The 24,206-nt window shown below is 34.4% G+C and overlaps 1 protein-coding gene across 8 annotated transcripts in view; it reads right to left on the bottom strand.

Annotated features, from left to right (window-relative positions):
• Positions 1 to 24,206, bottom strand: part of LOC141554907 (disintegrin and metalloproteinase domain-containing protein 18-like) — an 81,756-nt gene that overhangs the window by 57,365 nt on the left and 185 nt on the right. For 2 of the 8 annotated variants that reach the window (XM_074287303.1, XM_074287305.1), the window contains exons 2-7: positions 15,483 to 15,562; positions 14,069 to 14,124; positions 13,068 to 13,149; positions 11,410 to 11,486; positions 5,011 to 5,188; positions 2,704 to 2,772 (exon numbers count right to left, since the gene is read on the bottom strand). In XM_074287303.1, the coding sequence (XP_074143404.1) occupies positions 2,704 to 2,772; positions 5,011 to 5,188; positions 11,410 to 11,486; positions 13,068 to 13,149; positions 14,069 to 14,124; positions 15,483 to 15,562 (542 nt within the window). Of the gene's footprint in view, positions 1 to 2,703; positions 2,773 to 5,010; positions 5,189 to 11,409; positions 11,487 to 13,067; positions 13,176 to 14,068; positions 14,125 to 15,373; positions 15,563 to 17,672; positions 17,770 to 24,206 lie in introns of those variants that run through there. The other 6 variants (XM_074287306.1, XM_074287307.1, XM_074287309.1 and 3 more) reach the window with 6 other exon arrangements.

Below are 24,206 nucleotides of genomic sequence, written 5' to 3'. Positions count from 1 at the left end.
TTCTGAATCCAATTCTTCCTTTGCAACAGCAACAACAAATTGAAGCCAGAGTATCCAATAGAATCTGCACATATATATTGTATCTAGGATATACTATAACTATGTATGGGAAAGCCTGCCATCTAGGGGAGGGGGTAGAGGGAAGGAGGGGAAAATTCGGAACAGAAGGGAGTACAAGGGATAATGTTGTGAAAAATTACCTATGCATATGTACTATCAAAAAATGTTATAATTATAAAATTAATTTTAAAAATTTTTTTAAAAGAAAGAGACTTGGAGCATGAAATACTTGATGATTTAGCAAAGGAATATGAGGAAGGGGCAGTTAGGTGGCACAGTGGAGAGAGAGCTGAATTTGAATCAGGAAGGCTCAGACTCCTGAGTTTAAATCTTGTCTCAAACACTTCTTAATTGTGTGACCCTGGCAAGTCACTTCACCTTGTTTATCTCAGTTTCCTCATCTGTAAAATGAGAAGGAAATGGCAAACCACTCTAGTATCTTTGCCAACAAAACCTCCAGAGTCAGACATGATTGAAAATAAGTCAACAACAAATGAAAAGAGTTAGAGAACCAAGAGAGCAAAATGACAAAAACAGAAATAAATGAGGATATAGAAAGAATGGCCCAGTTTTTCTATGAACTAAAGGGAGATAATGAAAAATGCCTGAAAGCTAGTCATACATAGAATAATTCCAAAGCACAGCCTTAATTCTAGTCATTTTTCCCCTAGAGATATCCCAAATTCCACTTCTTGTATCCAACCACAGATTGTGCAGTCAATTTTGTTTTAAAATTGCTACACATATGCAGAATCCTAGAGTTCTGGAGCAGCTGGAAAATTGAGGGTACAACTAGGAAGAGGTATTGTAGACAGTAAAAAGTCTAAAAGCACCTTCAGGTTTTAATCAAAATAAAGTCAAGCCCAAATGACATACAGAATTTTATTTTTCAACTGAATTTATTAACCAACATACATGACCACAGTAATGTCTTATTTAGGGGACCCAATAAATACAAATTACATAAGTGTTACTACTTTATAGCATTTGGAATAGGAGTCCCCACTTGGAAGATGAGGATCTATAGATCATCTTTTCCTAGATTTTCTTTTTCTAGAAGGGAGAACATGAGATGCTACTGCTACATCCTTAATCCCTCCTGAACTGTCTGTAGCTTTGACACTGATGATTACACTTTGTTACTCATCTCCTTAAATTTTTGTGAATTTATCCTGATTTTCCTTCTATTTGGTAGGTCTTCATTTAAGTTATACTTACTAACCATATATGCTTACAGAATTATGTATGCCTTCTTTTCCCTCTATGCTGTTTAACTTGGAAACCTCATAAGGTCCAAAAGATTTAACTATGATCTCTCTGAAGATGATTTTCAAATTATTTATTTATCTATCTTTAACCCTCCTCTTGACATTTAGCCTTCTATATTCAACTACTTTTTAAACATTTCAAAATGTCCTATAACCATCTTTAACTCAATATATCAAAATGCAAATTCCTTCTCTTTCCCAAAAAACTTTCCCCTCTTCCAAATTCCCTTATTTTATTATCCAGGACACTACCATCCTCCTAGGCACTTAGGCTAAGTGATATCTTCAAATTCTCATACTCTTTCATCCAATTAGTGGTCAACTCCTGTTGTTTCTGCCTTAATATTATGTGTGTATGCATACATATGCACAAACATACATATATATGTATATACACATAGACATGTAAATATATATATTTAAGTATACACACACCCCGTCTTTGTCTTATTTGACACTATCATTAACACTCTCAACAATTCATATCTTGACAATTTAATAGTCTTACTCAAGTCTTTCCCTACTCCAACCTATTCTTCACAAAGTATTCTTCCTAAAATTGCAATTCTAACCATGTCATCCCACTATTCAATAAACTTCACTGCCTCCTTAATACTTCCAGGATCAAACAAAATTCTTTGCTTGATTTTTAAAGTCTTTCATCATTCTTTCTACCTATTTCTTCTCCTTACATCTTACTTTCCCCTCCATGTACTAAGAAATCCAGTGTCATTGACCTCCTTACTGTTCCTTACAAAAGACACTCCCCATCTCCAGATTTTGTGCATTTTTACTAGTTGTTCCTCATGTATGAAATATTCTCTCTTCTTGCCTATACCTCCTTTTTTACCTGATTTCCTCCAGGATCCCAGCTAAATTCCCACCTTCTACAAGAAGTCTTTCATGATTCCCTTAATGCTGGTGTCTTCTCTCTTGATTATCCAATTTATCTTCTCTATCTTGTTTGTACATAACTGTTTGCATGTTGTCTCCCCTATTGAATTGAACTCTGATGGCAGGGGTTGCTTTTTGCTTTTCTTTTTTGTCTTTTATCCTTAAAACTGCACCTAGTACATAGTAAGCATTTAATAAATGATCAACTGAATTATCCCTTCCCCTAAGCACTCAAGGTCTTTTCTATCTGTAAATAAACCCCTGTTCACTAATCTCAGAAAACTAGAAAATCAAACTAGCTCTTCTTCACAAAATGCTAGAGATATCTGATTTAGAATTTAATTTGGCTAACAAAAATTTGATGTATACATAACTTCCAGGAAATAAATCTGATACAAAAATCAAAATACATCTATAATATAAAGAAGAGGCAACATTTAACACACTTGAAATTACATTAAAATCAAATATGTTTACCTACCAAAGCTTTATCCACAATAACATGCATTTCCAGATATCGAGGTAATAAGTGTGAAACCATTATTTTTTCCTGAAATACATAAAATGTGAGAATCCTAGAGCTTTTGAGGATTTTTGAGGAAAAACTGAGGAATTTTAAAATATTTCCCTTCTGAAGTTATTACTAACAGTATAACTCCAAAGACAAAAAAAAAAAAAAAAATAGGATCGCTACTAAATATATGACCAAGGTTCTCTCTTATATTTAGATGTAAATCAGAAGTTACTATTTCAAAATCTGTTCTTGGCTATTAAAAATTCCAAAAATTGCCATTGTGGCTGATGAAAACAGAGAAATCCAGCTCACTTCAGATTTTACTAGAAAAATAAAAGATGGGGTTTGGTTTTCTTGGTACTGTAGTGTTCTCACAATAACATTACATTAACCTTCCATTTGGCTTCTTTCCCTAAAATTTTGCCATCACTTCCATGGAAAATTTATAGCCATCTCAAATTTATGAAGAGATTTAGGATACTATTATTAGGTTATCTTATTACATTTGTAGCAGATGACATATTGAGTCATTTTTTTAAAACAACAAAAGGAAGTAATTATAATCAATTATATATATATCATTATAATATCAATAGAAGACACATTATAATCAATAGAAGACACATTTTAGATAATTAACAGGGTTACCTTGGTATCCTTTTGCCAAGACTGAAAGGAAAATTATTTGACCTATAAAGAGTATTACAAAGGCCTAATGTTACCAAGCTCTAAATAACCATATCACCTTTGTAAACCAGATATCATTTGATAAGATTTTTTTTTCTATGACTAGTGAGGACATAAGGTTTATATTGCAAAAAAATTTATGTAATTCAGTTCTCAAAAAAAAGATTTTTTACCTGAATACAAAGTTGTAGAATCTTAAGAGTTCCAAGGGATCTCTCAGTTCACACCCAAACAAATACCGAGGACTATCTCCAATCATTTTAATCTCTACCTTGCCACTGGACTCAAATGGCTCCAGAGGAAAAAGTGAGCCTAATGACTTCACACAGTTCTCCCTCACTGAAACCCAATTCACTTAATCTCCCTGAAGTCATGGTCCTCTTTGAGAATGAAGGACAAATAACAACAAATTAATATTTCTACAAATGAGGATCCTTTCTCAACTTGATTCCACTTTTAGATCCATTCTCAATTTGATTCCACTTTTAGCTAATTGTTATATTTTTCAAGACAAGACTAAGACGTTGGATCTTTGCCACATCCAACCACTGCTCGAGTTTTCCCTCCTATGACCAAACAAAATAAGCCTACACTATCTAATCTATGTGCTTTATGGTATCTATCATATCTCCCCTAAATCTGCTCTTCTCCTTGCAAAATAAAACTGAATTTCATATTACATCATTCTCCTCTCTGGAAATATCATATCTTATACATAGTCTTGATAAAACAAAGTACCAGAAGCAAGCACAATACTGAAGAAATGTTCTGATTAAGAAACTACAGGTTTATCATCTCTTTTATTAAGTACATTAAGAAGCTTACATAAATGTAATAATCAGGAAAAAATTTCATATAGATTTTAATTACTTTTTTTTTTGAGAGAAATGATTATATCTCTTTCACATTGGAAGATCCAAACTTTTATATCCATCCTAATTCCTTGTCCAGTATCTCAAGGATAGGGATATAAAATATAAAATTCTCCTCCTTCAGGATATTGTTACTCCATCCAACTAGTTCAGGCTTCAGAGGGGAATACAGAGGGAAATACAGAGTCTTTGTCTAAATTGCCCACGGCTGGTGATGGTCTGGGTTTGGGGATAGTCGTTCTGTCCAAAAGTAACAAAATGTTATTCTCAGCCCCTCATTATAATATTCATTCTATTATTGTTAACCAATCAGAATTGATTGCCACTTCAAGGACACCCCTCTTCCAATCCTGTCACCATGATTGTCTTTGTTCTAAAAAATAGCCAAATGACTAAACTTTTATTAAGAGGCATCCTGGCATTATTAATACAATGATTAAATTACCCAAATTAGTTCTCTCAAACCTTTTTAAATACCACTCTATAAAATACATGATTTCTGCTTCTTAATAATATTTAGCCTCAACCAAATGATATGGAAGGTTATAAAAATTAATGCTCCAAACTTTTTAGAAGTAGCTAAGTACAGTAAATATACAAAGATGAATCAGTAGTTTCTCTGATGATTTTTAAAACTTAAGATTCTAAATTATCATTTTAAAGTATAACAGTAAAACAATTTTCATAGTGAAGGTTAAAGTTTGTTAATACTTACTTCTAAATTTATATGAGATTTATAAGGTAAGTTTTTATACCAGATATCGGTATCATTTTCTTCCAAGAGAGGAACATTGATATTTTCATTCTTTATTTGGTAAATAAGATGTTCAAATCCTGCAGTAGACTCCAAGGGTTCAATTCCATAACTTATATTTTCAAACTGGAGCAATCCCCTGAATATCCAAACAATAAAAGCACAAAATGACCTAAAGACAAATTATAATCAAATTTAAGTGCTTTAAAGTCCACACTTTTATTTTTAATACCACAAGTACTAATTATTTCATGTTGTTGTTCCCATTCCCAGATACTATTCCTAATTTAGCTGTAGAAAACATTCCCCAAGCCTGCTGCTTCTGTTTCTGTAGTAGTCATGGTTAACTACACATATGGCTTATTGGGAAGAGATCCTTTCCTCTCCAGTGTAGAAATTTTCTGAGTAATATGATTGTATCTTAACAAAAGCACTTTATAGATATCTTCCACCAAGGTATGGAAATGATCCTCCATTCTCTTTCCTTTTTTTTTTTTTTTTTTTTTTTTTTGTCTTTTTCCTTTTATTGCTGAGGCAATTGGAGTTTAGGTGACTTGCCCAGGGTCACACAGCCAGAAGTGATAAGAGTCTGAGACCAGATTTGAACTCAGGTCTTCCTGACTTCAGGGCTGGTGCTCTAACCACTGCACCATCTAGCTGCCCCAGTCCTCCATTCTCAAAAGTCGTTAATAGCAGGGCACAAGATCTGGCATGTTCTTATAAAGTAAAATAAATAAATATGTATAGTACTTTCAGTTCCCAGTGACAGATGATCCAAGGGAACAGTTAAAGCAGAAAGGACCAATTAAATATAAGGACTAGGTACTAACGAATTCTTTGGCTTATTTGACCCATAAAATTTTATACATGTAAAAAAAGGCAAATTTTTTTTGTTTCCACAATGATGGTGGCAGAAAAGGATAATAAAACCATTTAGCTTTTAGACTATCTACAAACAATATTTAAAGATAATCTAGATATACTTCCATGAATTTTTTTTTTAATTTCTTATTACAGCATGAAGATTATCTGCAGTTCTAAAAAATTAACAAACTCTAGCATATGTAATCATAGATTACAAACTCTAGCATGTAAAGTACCACAATGTCTAGGACACTGGGTCTGAAGTCAGGAAGACCTAAGTTTAAACCTGGTCTCAGAATTATTAGTTTATGAACCAGGGCAAGTTACTTAACCTCTGCTGCTTTAATTACCTCAACTAAAATGGGAAAGAAAATTATACCTACCTCCTAGGCTATTGTAAGGATCAAATAAGATAAAAACTGTAAAGGGTTTATAGTATGGTACTTAATACATAATCTAATATACTTGATAAATGTTTTTTTCCCCTTATGAAAATTAGAAAAACTTTAAATATTGTCATGGCAACAGAGCATTATTAGTGGACACCATGAAGGTTATTGCCAAATTAGTCTTATTTCCTTTTTTGGCAGTTTTATCAAAATGATAAATCCAGGATATGTTGTAAATATAGTTCAACTAGATTTCAGCAAAGTATTTGATAAAATTTTCATACTATTCTTATGGACAAGATGGAGACAAAGATTAAAAATAATGCAAATAGGTAGATTCCAAACTAGTTAAATAATGTGCTCTAACACCTTAATGTGTCAATATCAGCTTAGAAAGTAGCTGGGAGTAGAACTGTCAAGAGTTCTGGACATTATTTTTTTGTTTAATGTCATCAAATATTTAGTTAAAGACATATCTAATTAGCAGATAACACAAAACCTAAGATATTTAAGACAATGAGTCAGAAGTCAAAAAGGTATTGACATGTTAAACTATTCTGTTGCCCAGAATTTGGCTTATCCTTTTTTCTTTTAAATTAATATTTTTCTCTGAGCTCAAGAAAATGAAGCACAAAGAACAAAGAAAGTGAATGCCAGAGTAATTCCAGGAATTGGAATGGCCTCTTCTTATCTGAGATCCCAATGATCCACTGTTTTCGTGATAGGTCAAGAATTAAGACTGCCTCTCTGCTTTCCTCTCCTCTTCCTTTTCTTTCCCTCTCTTTTTGCTTTATCTGAGATGCAATATCAAAGAGATTGAAAGAAGCACAGATAGCATGAAAATTGTAACCAAGATGTAGAAGATTTCAAATCAATCCAAAGCAAGAGTCACATCAAAAATCAGTCTCAATCAAAAATGAAAGTCTCAAGTGAGCTCCAGAACCTACCATGAATTTTCATCTAACTGGATATTGGAAAGTTAAGGACATGAAATTTTTCCTGTTTTCCCTTTAATGCATGAATCAGAAGGGAAGGAGACTGAATAACCCTCATCTTTTCATTACTTTTCATAGGTCTTTAGAGTTTGGGACTGGAAGCTTTCTTCTCCATAAAAGAGATCTAAGAACTTATTAAACCAACAAAAAGAGTTAATGTGTTCATTCTCCATTTTATTCCATGTTATTAAAAATTATGTGATCACTACATATCCTAAGTATGTGAATCTATGAGTGTCTTGGGAAATAAGCATAAAAAGTGGAAACCCCCAAGAGATGGGAGCTCTGAGACAGATATAAATGATAAATTTCATGTTTTAATTTTTAATGTTTTATTTCATCTCCTACACTAGAAGGACATAGGAGCCAAACGAAAATGCTGAACATGAGGTCATGGTGGTATTGGTGACTGCTACTAATCCATGCAGGCTGCTAAGGATTTGTGGGTCTTTGAGCAACAGCTTTTGAGAAATCAAAAAAACCTAATAAAATAAAACTACAACTGGCTTGGAAAAAGGAAGTCTGAATTCTTGACCTATCATGAAAACAGTGGATTATTGGGATCTCAGATAATTAGAGCCCATTCTTTTCTGTGTCAGGGTCCTGGCAATTACTTTGGTTAGCTTAGGTATTGTACTCTGAGTTAATTTAAGGAAAGGTGTGTCACATTAGAATGTGAGGGGAGCACCAGCAAACCAGGAGTAGGCTTTGGGAGCAACCGAAACAGCAGCAGGAGCAGCAGTAACAGTGACAGTAGCTGCTTCTGAAGATCTCAGCCCACAGGTAGAGGAGCTGAACAAATTGACCAAAGGGAGATTGCAAGGTCCTCTTTGCTGACACTAAGGCAGGTCTCTACTACTTTGCCCTTCTCGGATCTTTATTGCAGTGCTGGCTCATAGTATGGGTCCCTAAAAAGATCTCTGAAAACAGATACACAAAAATCCCTAAGGCTTGGGACATTGCACCTTCCCCCCTGGAAATGGAGACGACCTTTAGCAAAGAGTTAAAAGGCAAATAATAGACTGGGAAAATGAACAAACAACAGAAAAAGATTCTGGCTATTAGATAGTTACTATAGTGACAAGGAAGATGAAAATAGACACTTAGAAGAAGAGTACAAAGCTCCTGAATCCAAAACCCCCAAGATAAAAAGAATTGGCCTCAAAATATGGAAAAGCTCAAAAGAGATTTTGAAAATCAAGTAAGAAAGATGGAAGAAAAAATTGGAAGAGAAATGAGAGTGATGCAAAAGGAAATGCAAGAAGCTAATGAGGACCCAAACTAATCTATCTATTTAGTGCTATACCAATCAGACTCCCAAGAAACTATTTTAATGACCTAGAAAAAATAACAACAAAATTCATATGGAAGAATAAAAGATCGAGAATTGCAAGGGAACTAATGAAAAAAAGTCAGAGGAAGGTGGTCTAAGTGTACCTGATCTAAAGCTATATTATATAGCAGCAGTCACCAAAACCATTTGGTACTGGCTAAGAAATAGAACGGTAGATCAGTGGAACAGATTAGATACAAAGGACAAAAAAGGGTACATCTATAGCAATCTAATCTTTGACAAACCCAAAGATACCAACATTAGGGACAAAAATTCATTATTCGGAAGAAACTATTGGGAAAACTGGAAATTAGTATGGCAGAAATTAGATATGGACCCACACTTAACACCATATACCAAGATAAGATCAAAATGGGTCCATGATTTAGGCATAAAGAGGGAGATAATAAATAGATTAGAGGAACAGAGGATAGTCTACCTCTCAGACCTGTGGAGGAGGAAGGAATTTATGACCAGAGGAGAAACAGAGATCATTATTGATCACAAAATAGAAGATTTTGATTACATCAAACTAAAAAGTTTCTGTACAAACAATACTAATGCAAACAAGATTAGAAGGGAAGTAACAAATTGGGAAAATATTTTTAAAAGTAAAGGTTCTGACAAAGGTCTCATTTCCAAAATATATAGAGAACTGACCCTGATTTATAGGAAACCAAACCATTCTCCTATGGATAAATGGTCAAGGGATATGAACAGACAATTGTCAGATGATGAAATTGAGACTATTTCCACTCATATGAAAGAGTGTTCCAAATCACTACTGATCAGAGAAATGCAAATTAAGACAACTCTTGAGATACCACTACACACCTGTCAGATTGGCTAAGATGACAGGAACAAATAATGATGAATGTTGGAGGGGATGTGGGAAAACTGGGACACTGATACATTGTTGGTGGAGTTGTGAAAGAATCCAGCCATTCTGGAGAGCAATTTGGAACTATGCCCAAAAAGTTGTCAAACTGTGCATATCCTTTGACCCAGCATTGCTGTTATTGGGATTATATCCCAAAGAAATACTAAAGAGTGGAAAGGGACCTGTATGTGCCAAAATGTTTGTGGCAGCTCTTTTTGTTGTAGCTAGAAACTGGAAGTTGAATGGATGTCCATCAATTGGAGAATGGTTGGGTAAATTGTGGTATATGAAGGTTATGGAATATTATTGTTCTGTAAGAAATGACCAGCAGGAGGAATACAGAGAGGCTTGGAGAGACTTACATCAACTGATGCTGAGTGAAATGAGCAGAACCGGAAGATCGCTGTACACTTCAACAACAATACTGTATGAGGATGTATTCTGATGGAAGTGGAAATCTTCAACATAAAGAAGATCCAACTCACTTCCAGTTGATCAATGATGGACAGAAATAACTACACTCAGAGAAGGAACACTGGGAAGTGAATGTAAATTGTTAGCACTACTGTCTATCTACCCAGGTTACTTATACCTTCGGAAGCTAATAATTAATGTGCAACAAGAAAATGGTATCTACACACATATATTGTATCTAGGTTATATTGTAACACATGTAAAATGTATGGGATTACCTGCCATCGGGGGGAGGGAGTGGAGGGAGGGAAGGGATAATTTGGAAAAATGAATAAAAAAAATAAAATAAATATTTTTTTTTCATAAAAAAAAAAGAAGAAGAAGCTAATGAGGAGAAGAATGCCTCAAAAAGCAAAATTGGCCAAATGGGAAAGGAGGTACAAAAACTCACTGAAGAAATAATTCTTTAAAAATTAGAACTGGGCAAAATGATTTTATGAGAAATAAAAAAAACAATAAAAACAAAACCAAAAGAATGAAAAATAGAAAACAATGTGAATATCTCATTGGAAAAACAACTGGCCTGAAAAACAGATTCAGGAGAGATCATTTAAAAATTATTGGTCTACCTGAAAGCCATGATCAAAAAAAAGAGCCTAGACATAATCTTTCAAGAATTATCAAGGAAAACTGTCCTAATATTCTAGAATCAGAGAGTAGATAGAAATTAAAAGAGCCCACCAATCAGCTCCTGAAAAAGATTCAAAGATGAAAATTCCCAGAAATGTTATAACAAAATTCCAGAACTCCCAGGTCAAAGAGAAGACATTGCAATCATCCAAAAAGAAGCAATTTGAAGTATAGTGGAGCCACAATAAGAATAACACAAAATTTAGCAGCTTCTACATTAAAAGATTGGAGGGAATTCCAAGAAATTTTATAGATGAAGCTAAACAGAAAAGAGAATATGGATGTGAAGTGAAATACCTGTCAGTGATTTATTCTGATCATTGATGAAAATTGGACCATTACATTTATACCCCACTAAAAAAAAAAGTGAGTAATATGAAGAAGAAATAACTTAAAAATGAAATTGAGAAGAAAAGATGACCTTATAAAATACCTCACTGAGGAAATTTTTGAAAATCATGTCAAAAGTTTAAAGGCACCCAAGGAGTTATTTCTAAGATAATTCAAAGACATGATAATTCCAAAAGAATGGGAAAATATAATAAACGTTATTATCCCCTTCCCCCTCACCAGCCAGTGTGATAGAAAATGAATAGACATATAAATAAAGAAAACAAAGAAATAGGAGAAAACATAAAAGAAAAGAGAAAGAAGCATAGGGGGGAACAGTTTCCTCTGTTTATTTTTATTTTTATTTTCTTCTAACTTCCATGTGATTACTAACTACCAACAATTATCACAAAAGTATTCTAAGGTTTTCTAGTACAGTACATATTCTAAGGAATATGTCATGACCTGAGTCCAGAACAGGTGTTGAGTGTCACGAGTGAATTTGGAAAACCCGCAATATATCCATGGTAATTGCATTGCATCTGAAAAACAGTACACACAAATAAGTAGTTTGTCAAATATGTCATTCTGTTTTGGGTTATTTCAAATATTTCAAAACTTTCAAAGAGCTGAGAGTGATCCAATTGGGCCGTAAATAGATGGTATATTTGCCACTAGAACCCTGTTGTCTCATACTTTCATGACCCCAGATTTTCAAAGGCTAGCAGAGCCCATACCTACCGTCAGAGGCATGAAAAAAAAATATGAAAACATATTGGACAAGTAATGTTTGTCTTCCAAGAAGCAATTTAAGTATTGAAAGGCTCATTACCTAAGATTGTCCAAAGAATTTTGGCCACAGCAACTCATGAATGTCACTTAGAAAGGTGTGGATATCCAAATAGATCAAAATAAAAGGAAAATGACCCATGTACAAAAATATTTATAGCAGCTCTTTTGGTGGTGGCAAATTTTGAAATGGATGAACAGGTTGTTACATGATTGTGATGAAACACTATTATGCTAGAATAAATGAAATGGATGCCTTCAGAAAAAAATTGGGAAGATTATGTAAACTTATGCAAAGAGAGCAAAACAAAGTAACAGCAATACTGTACAATGATCAATTGTGAATGATATAGCTATTTTGAACAATACAATGATCCAAGACAATTCTGAAGGACTTATGATCAAAAAAAAATATTATCCACCTCCAGATACCGAAATGAGAGAGTCTGAATGCAAATCAAAGCATCATTTTAAAATTTAATTTTACTTTATTTTTCATAAAGGGTTTTTTTTTGGTCTGAGTTTTCTTTTGCAACATAGCTAATATGGAAAGATGTTTTACATGATTTCACATGTATAATCTATAGCAAACTATTTGTCTTCTCAAAGAGGCAAAAAGAAGGAAGAGAAATTGGAACTCAAAACTAATAAATAAGTGGGTTTTTTAAAATTACATGTAAATTAGAAAAAATAAGAAGGAAAAAAAGAAAAGAAAAGTGTGTATAGATTGAGATCTGTATCAATGGAGGAAGTCTCCAGATACTGTATCACGGATCTTTTGGAGCACTGACATTGTAGGTAATGCTTTTGTTATGTACTATGTATATACCAATATCAGATGTTCCTAAAAAAACTGGTGGCTTCTAAGTGCTTCACAATTTTCCTCCACACAATGGTCAACTCAGGAGATTTATTTTCAAAATTGGTTTCAAAAATTCATAATTTTGTCACTATACATTCTGTTTAGCAAAGCTGATCACAATATTTCTTAAGCAGTGAGTCTTCCTGAGTTGCTGTGACCTCAAAAATTCATCATCTAATGATCAACTTTCTAGTGATAACCTTTCTTTAAATCTAAGTAGACTTGTCTTTAGCCTCATTCCAGAAAAAATTCACCTTGTGACAATCTCCAGAGAATGTACTTTGTTGGCACTGCTTTCAGGTACCCAGAAGTGTATCTATGGCAAAACAGAGCTCTAGGTAGGGCTTTGGAAGATACTGGAAGGTTCTCAGAGGTTAAACAAAGCATAAATCTGAGCTTTTAATATATAAGATTATAGATTAACACATCTAGTTTCAATTTTTTGAAACACAAAACTAAAATTAATTCTTACCATAACTTTTGAAGAAGAAGAAGAATGAAAGACACCCTGTTTATTATATGTATAAATCATGAAGTCCTGGGGCAAAAATATTCTATGGAACATAAAACAGAAAATTAACTTAAAAACTAAAGAGCATAAATTGTACTGTTTGTAACAATAAAAACAAACTTTGAGCTTCATGTTTCCCTTCCCTCCTCCATTCCCCCTCTCAGAAGCTCAGAGTGGCATAAAATAAACTGGTCTTGATTTTTCTCTGCTGCCATCCTAAATACATCCCCAGTGCTTTAAGTGCTTTTTGGAAGGTTTTGGTCTACACCCATGCTTTTATTTACAGAAAATTCTGGAAGTGCAAGTTACCTACAGGTCTTGTCTATAATTTGTAGTCTTAGAAAATTCTATAGGCCATTACAAGGCTAATTTCCTTGCCAAAAGCCATAGCTAGAATATATCAGAAACAAACTTTGAATCCAGATGCTTCTGACTCAAGAGACTATCCCTTTAATGCTATTCTGCCTCTCAGGTTGGGTCCTTAGGGAGACCAAGTAAACTATGATGTTTATGATCATGTAGTACAGGTGAAGGACAAGTCCAGATTCACAGAGCCAGGCAGGAGTAGAGTGGAGGTTTTTAGACTCCCAGGTCAGAGTTTTTTTTTTTTCAAATTGTGCTACCCATGTTTATTATACTATATTGAAAGTAAAACATGTTTTCTAGTTCTTTTCTGTATCATATGCCCTATGCATTAATTTTGTTGATGTTGAGCTCCCAGTGAGGTAATTACTTCTATGAGAACAGATCAACCATAATTCTATAAATTATATTTTGTAGATTTCAGAAGATACTAAGAAGGTACATCCCCCAGGATCACAGAATCAGTAAAACTATATTGAATTCAAATCAACCTGATTCTGAGTTTGGTGTTCTTTCCAATATATCATATTGATTTCTGTTATTGAAGAAACTGAGAGCAATCAAGATTCCAAAGATGGGAAACAAAAATCATTATTTACTGTTTTTGGAGCTGTAAAGTATATGGTTTTCCTTCTACTGTAATCATATATGCCACCTGTAAAAAAGAGTATACAGGAAAGTAAATAATAAACAGTAAATCAGAAATTTACAAAGTATAATTTATTCTTTTTCCTGACAAATTTACTAAAAAATCTGAATTTATGCTCATACTTTATATAAATTTAATTATACATACTTATCTTCATAAAATATAAATTTCTGAAAATTAAAAATGAAATTGTTATCAATACTAGATATTTATGATAAACATTTTATTAAACCACAGATTGTCAAGAATCATCAAGGATTTCAGATACTATCTAGTCTAATCCAAACTTACAACATACCCCAAAAGTCCAGGTCACATGAGTAATGAGAAATTTTCTGATTTCCATTATTTCTTAAAAATCTCCACAACAGAAATTACATACCAAAGATAAAACAACTTCAATTGTTTCCATAGTCAAGGAGTTCCAGAATTCAAAAGAAAGTTAGAAAAAAAAAGCAGATGCTTACTGACCCTGAGTTCATTCAGTATCCCTTTTCCTCACCACCCATGTATTCTATTAAAGTATGGGAAATTGACTTACATTAAAACCTACAATTAGAAACCAGTTGCTCTCTCACCCATTTCAGTATCTTAAGATTCTGGCTCCAGACCATTTCCCCCCCTTATAATAATAAAACTATGAAATCATAGTTAAACGTAGTAGAAAGATCCAAAAGATGAGATCTAGAAAATAAATTATTGAATTTACCCTGATATGACAACTATCTAAATAAGAATGAATGAATCAATCAAAAAACATTTAAGTTCTTACTAAGCACTATATTAAATAGGAAATTTCTATTACCTAAATTTAGAACCTTCAAAATAGGTATCTACAATAGTATGTGTTAGGCAAAGTCCCTTTTATGTAAACTTATAGTTAATAATACAAAAAAGTAGCAACATAAACCACAAAGATAACTGAGTTGACTGCATACGTTTCTATATAAACTATAATCATATCTGATCTTTTGAAACAAATGCAAACTTACTAGATGTTTATATTTTAATATCTAAAATCTATTCCATTGCTAACAACTACCATAAAAAAAATTTAGTATTAGCAGGGCACCTAGGTGGTACAATGACTACAGCACCAGTCCTGGAGTCAGGAGGAACTGAGTTCAAATTTGCTCTCATTCACTTGACACTTATTGTGTGTGTAACTCTGGCGAGTCACTTGACCTCAATCACCTCACATTAAAAAACAAAAACAAAAACCTTAATATTAGCACTTCCACAAAAATATAGACACACTGATTCTGATTAATGTTTTGTGGCATGTGGCATAGCTATTGAAGGAAATACTTTACTAAACACTTTCAATTATTTTCAATTTTTAAAAATAGCTACTTCTCATTTACATGTTGTTCCACTGAGTCTTCAGTTGCATTTGACCAAATCTTCCGTGGAACTGTAATCTGAAGTGGGGTTTGTTGAAAACCTGCAGTAAGCAAAAAAGTTTTAATATCATAACACCTTTCAAATTACAGCATTATCTTTCATTTGCAAGTCTAATTTTAAAGTTATTAATTCAGTTCTCCTTTAAAATGTTACATTGCTTCTCTAAGTTATTATATCTTTTTTATGATATTTTCTCTAATTTACTATTCAATATACTATAATGAAATAGCACTGGAATTGGAGTTACTAGTCCTGTGACATCAAAAATTTTTTCCCATCTCCAATTTTCTTATCTGAAAATTAAATAACAATTATTAGCACTATCTATTTCACAAGATTGTTGTAAAAACCCTTTGGTAAATGTCATTTCCACTCTTCTAAGGAGAATCTAAACATTTATTTTATTTACTATGTTCCAAGCTGAGGGACTATGATCATAGAGCAGGTTTGAACTAACTGGAATCCATTTTGTGGTTTTTCTGGAAACTATCATTACTGCCCTGGAGCCACTGTTCTGATTAGATGTCACCACTACCCAAGCATCCCAAACATCTCCAAAAAGCTTCTTTATGGATGTTCAGCTATTTTGCAAAACAACTCCTGAAATATCTTTGAATAATAGCTGTGTTCCCCCCCCCCCCACCGTGAGACTTTCTCCCTGTTGAAATATTTAAACTCTGCATCTTCTGCCCCTCCTGGACATCCCATACTTTCGTTCCAAGTGGTATCCCAAATTTCAATCCCATTGATCTTTTGTTCTTACTTTGGTTGTTTTCTTTGCTATAAATGGACAATGTTAAGCAGTGGGAATAAAAGAAGGAAAAAGACATTGTCTGCTCTCAAAAGAGCTCATAGTCTAACAATAACTGTTCTGGGCAACATTCAAACGCAGGTCTTCATGATTTCAAGTCCAGTACTCTGTCTACTACACCATGGATAACAAAAGAAATATTGCAATTACTTCACCAAGGGGAAAGGAGGTCATGGCAAGAGTACATTTTTAGACTTAGTCCCTTCTGATACCTGATCCAGTTTTATCAAATGATACTAAATGTTGATAGCTCATACCCTCACTGAACTGAATAATCAAGTCTTCTATTCCTAAGGCCCTTCCTCTTTTCTTTCCCCCTCAGATAATGTATTTCATATTTATTGAAAAGGGGCAGGTGGGTGGTACAATATATAGAGTGCCAGGTCTTAAATCTTAAAGATTCATCTTTCTGAGTTCAAATCTAGACTCACTTATTGGCTGTGTAACCTTGGGCAAGTCAATTAACCCTGATTGTCTCAGTTTCCTCATCCATAAAAGGAACAGAAGAAAATGGTAAACAATTCCAATATCTTTGCCAAGAAAACCCCAAATAGGCTCACAAAGAGTCTGAAACAACTAAACGATAACTTATTGACCATCTTAAATATTTTTTCACTACAGCCCAATGCTTATTTTAGAAGCATTCGCTTCAGAAATTACTTGACATCAACTAAAACTAGATATCTATTCTGATTTATGAATTCCTTTCTCTTAGATCTTTTGTGCCTAAGAAATATCTTCTCTCTTCCCTCTATTTCAACTTAGCTTCCCAGAGAAATGGACAGCTCACATTTATCAATAAATCAATCAATTAACATTTATTAAGTGTCTACTATGTGGCAGATACTGGGCTAAATACAGGAGATATAAAAGAGACAAAAATAAAGAAATCAGTTCTTTATTTACTGGTTTTGTATTGTATGAATGGTTCAATTGGTCCTGGTTGTCTTCTAATGCTTTTTATAGTAATTCATCAAGCATATTTCATTTCAATTTAAAATTCAATCAAAATTTGCTGATTTATATGTATAACATTTCCTAGCTGAAAATGAAGATACATCTCTATTTGAGGAGTTTCTAATCTCTTGGCAGGAATTTACATTGTTGGGATGGTGTGGACAGTAGAAAAGATTTGTGGGTTTTATCTAAGCAAGACAGAAATATGACAAAAGTGGTATTAACACTAAGAGTTTATATCTCTATCATACTTTTATGTTTGCAAACTTCATTGTGTATATTATGTCCTTTTAGCCTCAGAGAAATCATGTGAAACAGATATTATTATTGTCTTCTTTTCCTAGATGAGGAAGCTGAAATACAGACAGGTTTAATTACTCACCCAGGGTCACATACCCAGTATATGTCTAAGGTAGGATTTGAACCAGATTTTCCTGACTCCTACTCCAGGACTCTAACATTATACCACACTGTGTTTCCTAAGAGTACAAAAGAAGGAGAAATTGAAATGAGGAAAAATTAAGAGGGTATTCAAATGAATAAACAGTTATTTAGAGATGAAGACTTGGATGAAAATACTCATTGTAGGAATGGAAAGAAAGGTATAAAGTTGATAAGGCTTGATAAATAACTGGACATGAGGTGAGAGGGAGAAGTAAAAAATGATTAGTACTGAAAGGAGGGAGAGATTAACCAAAATAGGCAATCCAACAGAAAAAAATGTTTTGAAGATGAACACAGAAGCAGATTTAAGAGTTGAATAGTTCCTCTCCTTTCGTTAAGCTGGTCTATACCCCAAGCAGCAATCCTATCCCTTCCTTGACCCTTGTCTTTTCCCCAATAAAGCTTTTTAAAAACCATTTTCTAGTTATTTTTAGATTTCTTTCTTCTGACTCAATTTATCATAAGCTTTAGTCTTTCTGATATGCTTACAGAACCATGCCATACATGGTTAAAATACATATAGGACACATACATACACACACACACACACACACACACACACACACACACATATACTTACTTTTTTTTCCCTGCTACCTGATTTAACAGTTTTCTTTTTTTCTTTTTTTTTTTTTATTAAAGCTTTTTATTTTTCAAAATATATGCATGGAACATTCTTCAAGATTAGTTCTTGCAAAACCTTGTGTTCCAATTTTTCCTTCCTTTTCTCCACCCCCTCCCCTAGATGGCAAGTAGTCTAATATATGTTAAATATGGTAGAATTATATGTCTAAGTTTTAAGGAACGTGCTGATTGAATTAATAAAGAAAGCTCTTTGTTCTCCCTATACCAGTAAAATTACAGGTTCAATTAAAAAAATAATAAAACTTGACCTTACTTCCATCTTCTGCACATGCCCTTTTCTTAACTTAAAAAAAGGGAGGGGAAATGGAATGAGGTAATGGGCTGTGCTTAATAACTTTGCTTTGTATTTGCTATATTTTTCATATGCTAAATATGCTATCTACAATGGAATACTGCTTGCAAATGTCTGTTTCTTCACACTAATATTCTAAATAGGGATGTACTTGTTGCATTATAGACTTACATGAAGAGAAAAGAAAATATCCAGATCAGTAACTGTTAATATTCACTTAGGGCTGGGCCATAAGTGCTTGACTACAGAAAAGATATTGCAGGACTGGAAGGAAGATGGGGCTAATTGCCTGCCAGGAGCTCCTGAATGAATTTAAGGTAGGACAGTGAGGACTGATTGCCATGGTAGCATTACTATGCCTATTAAACTCGTACAATTGATGCTATCCAGCTAAGTAACCATATCTCTGTGCTGCTCCTCTCCTTTAAAAGTTGACTTTTGAAATTGTCAAGATAAGCAAACACTCTGAGCTTGTTACTGAAGCAACAGTAGGTTTGGTTTTTTTTTTTTTTAAATTTCCTACATATTAATTTTCTGAGCTCAAAATTTCTCCTACCAAAGTGCAAGTTAAAATTATCTGGGTATTTTTGCAAGATTGGTAAAAGTAATCACCAATTCCTCTCTTCAATTTCTGTAGCTCAGCTCTTCACCTAATTTTCCAAGAAAATGTCTGTCTCACCTCTGAAAAAGATAATTCCCATTCTCTTCTCTTTTTTATATAACCTGCCTTGGCACTCGTCTATAGGGGAACATAGCCTCAAACAAGAAGTGGAAAGTGGACTGGATTATCTTATAGAACTTGCAAAATTCCTTTGATGATCCCAGCCTTTTCTCAGAAACAAAAGCTTATTTTTTTTAAATGTCAGTACCCAACATCTATATAAGTTAGGTAACATTAAAATTTGTATGGAGAGAATGTTAATCAGTAAGGACAAGGATTAAGAAAGGCTTTTAGGTTTGGCAATTAAAAGGTCATTTGAAGAGGTCAGTAGTAATTAAAATAAGGTCAGATGAAGACTGCAAAAGGATATAGTAATGAGAAAAGTAGACATACCTAGTATTCACAGCTTTCTCAAAGACTTTATTCAAAAAAGAGAATAGAGGGATACAACAAGAACTAGTGGAGATGGTCAGATGAGTTGAAGCATTTTTTAAAGGAAAAGGATGGTAGAGACTAATTTTAGGTATCAGCAAAAGGAACAACCTGCTGAAAATGGGAGATGAGATCCTGAAGGGCAAGGGGAGCCATCTTTTCATAAAAGATAAAGGAGCAAAGAAAAAAAAATAACAGGGGGAAAATATGTAATTAAAAAAAAAAGGAAGTATCAAAGAATGGCCTCAGCTTTTTAATAAACTGAGTCAGGATCCTAAGCCAAAGTAGGGAAGAGGGAAAGGATCCCATGAAAGGCTTGAACAAGGATAAAAATGTATGCAATAACTATTTATGATGAATAGAACAACACGATTAGGGAGGTTTAGGAGAATTATTTTGCTGCAGTAGGAGCTCAAATCAGCATAGTATATTTAGATTTCAATAAAGCATTTGACAAAGTTTTTCATGATTTGTAAACAAAATGAAAGATAGATAATGCTAGAGTTAGGCAACTTGAATGAAGATAGGGGAATATTCCAATGGAAATATCTCTGCCCCTGTGCTGTTCAACATTTTTTTAGGGACTTTGAGTGAAGACATAGTAGGCATGTTTATCAAATTTACAATGATGGAAAACTGAAAGGTATGACTAGCATGCTGACCAACACATTTAGCATTTATAAAGATCTCATTAAATTAAATTATTGGCTGAGGGCAGTTAGATGGCACAGTGGATAGAGCATTGGCCCTGAAGTCAGGAGGACTTAGTTCAGATCTAGCCTCAGACACTACTTCCTAACTATCTGACCGTGGGCAAGTCACTTAACCTCAATAGCCTCAGCAAAAATAAATTATTAGCTAAATCTAAAAAAACAGAAGATATTTAATTGGAACAGATGTATGAATAGACACATAGAGAACATTTATTAATCAGTTACTACTTGCTAGCTGCTGCACTAAGTGCTGGGCTTGGATAAATGATTAATTAAACTCCTATTTTATTCCAAGCAGTATTAATCAGTGTGATATGATTCCATGTGGATGTGAATTTAACATCTATATATTAGGTCTCTATGTTTTATCACAGGAAGCTATCTAGAGGACCTCCAGTCTTGTTTTCCCATTATGAACAAACCCAATGTGATGGAGGTGGCTCAATGACATGGAAAGTTCTCCCACCCCTCCCGTCATTTTTGTTGCCCTCCCTTTCTTAGTCATCTCTCTATTGTTCAATAATGGAGGGAGAGATGGGGATGAGCATTTAGCCAATAAGTGGCCCTATTTGCCAGCTTCTAGTCTGTCTTTCTACTGGTGGATCAGCCCATATTGATGTTTTGACATCTGCTTATCAACCCAGCCCATTTGTCTGCTCCTCAGCTTAGCAGACCTCCTGAAAGGTCCTGTTGAGTCTGTCAAAGTCTGCTCATCAGCTCGTTTGCCAGGCAATGGGAGTCTATATTTTGTGTAGACCTTCTGAAGAGTCAAATACAAGATCTATCAATCAGTGTGATTCTGTATTTTTAGTTGGCTTCTGTATTGTCTGTATAACAAGCACTATAAAACTAATGTTATACAGAAAGGAGACATCTCAAATAGTGAAGAAGTTGTGAGTTCCACTTCATTAGAGGAGTACCACAGACCCTTTAATAAAGTGCTTTTGGCTTAGAGTTCTGCCTCAAGAGTTTTCTTACATGGTGAACAATTTTGGAACTCACAGGACACACACACACACACACACACACACACACACACACACACACACACAAAACCAAAGCAAAATAATCACTCAAAAAACTTACATTATAAGGAAGAGAGGAATAACATAAAATAGGGCTAAAATTGGGAAGGTCTAGGCTGTTGATAAAGGAAGAGGAGGATGTGTAGAAGAAATATGGAAAACTGAACAGTGAGTGAAGTGAAAGCATGGCAGAATCTCTTCCTAAAATTGTGGACCAGGGAAACAGTTCATTATCAAGAAAGAACTCAGGGAGACAGTTTCTCCTCCAAATAAAGGTAGCTGGATGGAAAAGAGTAGGAATCAAAGTAGAAAGCAACCAACTGATGAGAGAAGTAGCAGAGAAATCCAGAGCTTTCAATTAGAACTATAAATATAGCTCAAAACAACCACCATTACAACCAACAATGGTTTAAACAAAGGTTATAGTTAGACACAAGGCTAGATAATAGTTTCAGTAAGAAAAAAAAAAAAAATATATATATATATATACATATATATATATATATATGAAATGGGGTGAGTTTTAATGGAGTATAAATTTATTACGAATTATGCATATCACATGCAGAAATGTGATTGTTGTGATCTAAGGGTGAATCAGTAAGGAACCCTAAGGAAGATTCAGTAAGTAAGTGGCATGTTCAACTACTACCACCTTCCCTCAAACTCTGCTGGAGATAGCTGAGTTTCCAAAAGCCCCGGAAATGGCAAAGCCAGTCCCAACCACCTATCCTGCTTCTTATCTCCTAGAGCCAGTATTGAAGGAAGTAATCTCTGTGGAGAAGAAATATACTTTTCTCATCACTACCAATGCTACTTTTCCCTGACAGGAAGCCTTAAGAGCCTAAGAATGAATACCCACCGTATTATTAAACCTGCTTCCAGCTCAGTCTTTGCAGCCATCATCTGAGAAAGCAATTAGTGCTTTTCAGCCCTAACCTTCAGCAGATCCTTCAACAACTACAGCAACCAAAAACCCAGAAAAGAAGGAAAACTTGGTACTGTCAAATGGTTCGACATAAGAAACACAAATGGTTTTATCAGTGGAAATGACATTTTTAAAAGTGCATTTATTATCTACTTTGCTACTATATTCCAAGAACCACAAGATAGCATATTGGAATGGGCCACAGTAGAGCCCGTTTGTAGATAAGGGCCAGGGGTAGAAAAACAAGCTATTGTTGCTCACCAGGACAGGTTCAGAGTGCTTGGGTTGTATGAAACAGGATGTAGTTGCCCACACACCTAGGTGCAATGAGTGTGGGTCCTGGTAAACAGGCTATAGGGAAGTTTACATCTTTCACCATGTTTCTATTCCTTGTTTTTATCAAAATTTGGCCACCAAAGATATCCTCTCCCCAATTTTAACCCTGTTTTATGTTATTGTTCTCCCCCTTATGATATAAATCCCTTGAGTAATTATTTTGCTTTCGTTGTGTTTATATCCTATGGGTTTCAAAATTGTGAGGAAACAAATGTCTCCCTTTAGAGAGTTTAACCAATAAGTCCTGCTCTAGCCCTGCCTTTTTTTATGAGTACACATTCCAAACTACCCTCCCCGAGATGCTCTCTCTGATGCTCATTGGTCCTGTTTTCCCACTATAATATGACTTACAGTTTTATATGATATACTCATAGTCTCATACCATGTAAGCTCTTTGTTCCATTTTTCAATTTATATCTGCAACTCTAAGCATACTGATTTACATATAGCAAATACTTAATTCTTTTTTTTATTCAATCACTAAAGAGGCATAGTGTCCATAATAGGGGAGCAAAAAAGCCCCATTGTACTCTCTTGGGCAGACCACTCCTTAAGTATTGTGGTCAAATAGTTTTGTAGGTTCAGTAAGTTGTAGTCCATCCAGAAAACAGTGACCAAAACAGTAAGATGCCTTAATATCCTATCACTGGAGTAATTAGGAATGTCTAGCCTAGAAAAATAGAAGGTGTGAATAGAGGTAGAGGAATTCTAACTATAATCAAGCTTTATTAATTCTGTCACTTGGAAAAAGAACTGCACATGCTCTTCTGCATTTCAGAACTCATAAGTAAAAATAACAGGTGGAAACTGACAACCAGAGGTAGATTTCAGCATTATAGTCAAGGTAATTTTCCTAAAAGAGACAAAGGAATGGGATTCCTCAAAAGGTTTACATAAGACACATATGCAGGGTACTTGTCAGCACCATTTACATGAGGTCTCTTCTGAGACCCCTTCCAATTCTGTGAACTGTGATTCTGGTCCACACATGGTTGTCTCCCTTCCAACTCTGGCCCTAACTACCTTTACCCTCTCTGGGCCTCTGTTTCCCCTTTTATATAACATGATTTGCATAATTTCTAGGGGATAGGGATCATTTGTAATTTGCATCATTTGATTCTTCTGTAAAATGGCCTCAGAGGGTCTCTGGTTGTGCTAAATCTCTGGATGGAGCATGTGGACTGGACCAAGGGTCATAGAATGGCATTCAAAGTTGATTTCTGATTATATGTGGGACCCTGGACCACCTTTTTTTTGCTTCAGTTTCCTCAGTTATAAAATGAGTGTAGTAATACCACCCTCCACCCAGGGAGCTGTGGCGAGGATCAACTGAAATAATATTTGTAAAATGTTCCCTTCCTCTTCGGGTTGCAAAACTGCCCCCTCAAAGCGGGTGGTTCAGCCCTCACCCCTCCAGCTGCCCCCAAGAAAAGTCTGCCA

Source organism: Sminthopsis crassicaudata, chromosome 2 (assembly GCF_048593235.1).
Source record: "Sminthopsis crassicaudata isolate SCR6 chromosome 2, ASM4859323v1, whole genome shotgun sequence".
NCBI lineage: Eukaryota > Metazoa > Chordata > Mammalia > Dasyuromorphia > Dasyuridae > Sminthopsis > Sminthopsis crassicaudata.
Note: the sequence above shows the minus strand (reverse complement) of the source record. Positions and strands in the feature narration are given on the sequence as shown.